The sequence below is a fragment of the Vigna umbellata genome, chromosome 1 (assembly GCF_029865625.1).
Source record: "Vigna umbellata cultivar VRB3 chromosome 1, Vumbellata_1.0, whole genome shotgun sequence".
In the NCBI taxonomy this organism is placed as follows: Eukaryota; Viridiplantae; Streptophyta; class Magnoliopsida; order Fabales; family Fabaceae; genus Vigna; species Vigna umbellata.
Window position 1 is genome coordinate 73994544 of NC_142165.1, and position 3919 is coordinate 73998462.

Here is a 3919-nt window from a genome sequence, read left to right on the forward strand (position 1 = left end):
TTATGAGAAAAAAAGAATGAAGCGTTTTTACATTGATCTAGATACAGGAATGAGAAGAATCACCGAATCATGTAGCAATGAAAGAAAACACAAACGAAAAAACATAAGATAATTAAACAGAGGAACTCAACAGCTACCAAAGCCGAAATAAATCAAATATTTTCTCTTAATCATAATTAAAAGGAAAAAGTTTTTGTAATTAAGCCAAAGCCACGGCAAGGAAGGTCCCAACAAGAGCGGTGGCAGCAATGTACGCCTTGCTTATGGAGAATGCTGCGGAAGGAGGCTCAGAAGCTGGTTGCTCTGGAGCTGCGCCTGATGGGCCTGGTGCAGGAGGGGATGAGATGTTTGGGCTTGGGACCTGTGCAGGAGGAGAAGAAGTTGGTGGAGGAGTTGAAGGAGATGGCGTTGGTGTTGGTGTTGGTGTGGGTGGTGCTGGTGCTGGTGCAGGTACAGCCGCAGGAGGAGGCGTGTTCGCGGTAGGTGATGGGGCAGGTGCTGACGTGGGTGGTAATGGGGTTGCTGATGGTGGTTGGGTGGGTGCAGGTCCAGGGGCTTGTGCTAAGCATGCGGTGGCCAAAAGCCCAAACACGACATAGACTTTAACAGCGGAATAAGCCATCCTATGTTTATAAGCACCACACCGAGAGTTGTTGTTGATTATGTTTTGTAGGAGTGACCTAATAATAACATGTATTTATAGAGAGAACAAATGTTGTTGTTTGTGTTGTATATTGGCTTGGACGGTGTGGGACGTGTATTTTAAGTTATGGGAAGAATAATGTTGTTGCATACAGAGAAGAAATAAGAAAAACAGACGGAAAATAAGAAATTAATGCATGATTTGGTAATAAAAGATATAGAATAATAGGTCAGAGGTTGTTGTGAAGTACATGTGTCGGTTGGAGGTCGAGGGAGGTATCGCTGTCTGTGTGTGGCGGTTTTCCAGCCTACTTCCAACTACCGTTTCCCAGTTCCCAGACTGTCTTTACGCGTTGCTAACCTTTCTGCTCTCAAATTTCCACAACTGTTTTATTACAATTTTTCAACATAAACCTCTCAAGTTCCAATCATTGATTGATTCGTATGGTTTACGGTTTTTAAATTGTCATCACTTCTCATGGATCGGGTCAAACTCCCAATCCTCTCCTTCTCAATCAAACATTTCCAATTGTAATTGCCACACAATTTCAAATTCTTATTTGCCCAACACAAAATACTTTTTTTTCTTTATTTCTCACCATTTATAATTATTTTCTAAAATTTTTTGGAAAATTTTTTTTAGTTCCATGATATGTAAGAAATTGATATAGATTTTAACTGCTCTTATTATATAATTATAATAATTAATAAGAAAAATATTTTTCGTACAAAAACAAAATAACACGTTTCCGTTGTTCTGTTTTTGGTCCAATTATTTTGAATAAATAAAATATTCTTAAATAAAATATTCTTAAGTACACTAAATCAAGTATATTCTTAATAAAAAAGTATGTAGTGTATTGCATGTTCGTGATGTGTAACTGGGATGACAACGAGTCGGGTCGGACACAGATAGTATGATACCTCAATCCAATCTGTATGTAAAAAATTGTATCCTTACCCATCCCGCAACCCGTCAGATATCTGTATAAAAAAATCTCCGGATTTTTTCCAACCTGCGGATACTCGTTTCAACTCGTAAATTTTTTTAACAAATAATATTTTATGATTTTTTAAAAATAAATAAATTAAATTGAAAAAAAAAACATAATTTTCTAAAACAAAATTGGGCCAATGTTCAAATCATTTATTTTATGAAAACGGGCAAAAAGTCTAAATCACCTTTTTTATTATTAATTTTTTTCTTGAAAATAGGCCAAGCCCAAACCCTTCTTTAAGGTTTATTCCTTAAGTTTAGAGTAGTGGTCCTTTTCCTCCCCATATGGTGCGGTACGAAAGCAGGGGAAGGATGCCACGTGGCAGCCTTCATTGTCATCCAAAAAATTAGGGTTCCAAAATGCAGAGAGTTTGCGCCGCGAATTGAACCACGACAAGATGCTTCGCGGCGACTGCATGAAAATTTTCCCCGCGTTGGACGTTCTCTCGTGATGATAGGGTTTTACATCTTCTCTTCTGCAGCGGCGCTCTCATGGTGGCTCCTTCAAAGGAGGTGGCGGTGGCACAAGTTGCATTTTTGGTTCCCTAGAGCCGCGGTTAAGTTGCAATTTTGTTTTGGAATCTCTGTTTGGATTCTTCTTGCAGGTTGTGCAAGAGAAAGATGACGAACTTGCGAGATTTACGCGACAAAGATGACTGGTTGGCGCTGCTTGTGACCGCAATTTAGGGTTTGAAAATGGTAGACGATGAGATCTGTGGAGAACGACTAGAGGAAACCCTAGGATTAAACTTCATTTTTTTTCTCTCCTTCTGTGACGACAATGTGAGTGAAATGTAGGAGAAAAAATTAAGATTTAGGGTTTGACGGTAGAGACAGGATACAACAACTACTTAGAAAATAATTTAAAGGATGAAGGATAAAATTGTAATTTCATTTTTCAGACGGATAGTAGGTACCCGTGGGTACAAATAATGTGATACTCGAACCCAATCCTTTAACAAGCGGGTATTAAGATACCCGCTACCCACGAGTACTAAATACCGATTGCTGATTTTATTCGCGGATACCCGCGAGTACGGGTTTTTATGCCATCTCTACATGCAACAAAATGATTGAGTGAAGAACTATCTAGACTGGAATGAGTTCTCTCTATTGTTAAATTTTAACAAAACAAAGTCTTCCAATTTAAAACAATAGTTTTTCATGTTCATTGTCAATGTAAAAATTTACTCAATAAATTAATTAGAAACTATTTAATTATAATTTTAATATAATGATTGTATTATTTAATCTTAATATAATTATTTATAAGTAGTATTAAATAATTACTTAATTTAATATAAAAATATATATCATCCAAAATATAACATTAAACTATATAATTGTCATCGATTTAATATAATAGATTAGTTAGAGAAAGGAAGATTTACTATCATCCAAAATAACCATAAATTTAAAAATTTATATACAATATAGTTAAATCAAAACTATAAACAAAGTGATAATCTCAACCACAAAACAAAAAAAAAAGTTATTACGAATAAAGCTACTACTATATGTGAGCATTGTCGGAACAATCGGTACCGTTATAGAGTCGCGCAGCGGAATAAAATATAGATAGCGGAAAGCGTGTAACGATCACAACACAAGTTAAAATATGTGCTAAGAGTTTAGGGATCAAGAAAATCAAGACAGAATTTTTATCCTGGTTCGAATCAAAAGATTCTACGTCCAGTCATTAATTACTATAAATAGTGATTAACCTTTTTCACTAAAAATATAGTTTGCAGATTACAATCAGATAATCAAAATAAGCAAAGAATAGAAAACACCTTCCTTCGACAAACGAACGGAAGAACCTGCTCAGCCAACTTGAAGAGAACCGCTCCGACCTTTGACACACAAAACGCGAGCTTCTTCTATTCACAAGACCAGGCAAGAGCACTCTATCACTTTGAGAACTTCCTCAGACAAACTGTATTCTCAAAATGGCATAGATCATTTTCACTCACAGAGAGCTTCCCTTAGGCACAAAGCTCTAATACTCTCAATTGAAAAGTTATTTCTAAGAGCTGTGAAGACCTCTATTTATAAGCCTAGTTTCGTGCAAGGTCAAAAACTAAAAAAACATCTCCCAACTGCCACTGATAATCGATTATCATAAGTGATAATCGATTATTTGTGTCCGTTATGGGGTTTTCAAAATGGTGATAATCGATTATCCTGAGCAATAATCGATTATTCCAGAGACTTGGACAGAATTAAATAAAACAGTGATAATCGATTATTCTGTGTAATAATCGATTATTTGCGCAAGCA

General features: G+C 36.1%; 1 protein-coding gene across 1 annotated transcript; it reads right to left on the reverse strand.

Moving 5' to 3' along the window:
• Nucleotides 1-683, reverse strand: LOC148206273 (uncharacterized). Its single transcript, XM_088113128.1, has one exon. It carries the CDS (start codon nucleotides 620-622, stop codon nucleotides 200-202), a length of 423 nt encoding a protein of 140 aa, XP_087969254.1. The 5' UTR covers nucleotides 623-683; the 3' UTR covers nucleotides 1-199.
• Between the last annotated feature and the right edge of the window lie 3236 nt (nucleotides 684-3919).

Excerpts from the sequence above, each read along its gene's own strand:
- LOC148206273 (XM_088113128.1), bottom strand. The coding sequence starts at position 622 with ATGGCTTATTCCGCTGTTAAAGTCTATGTCGTGTTTGGGCTTTTGGCC.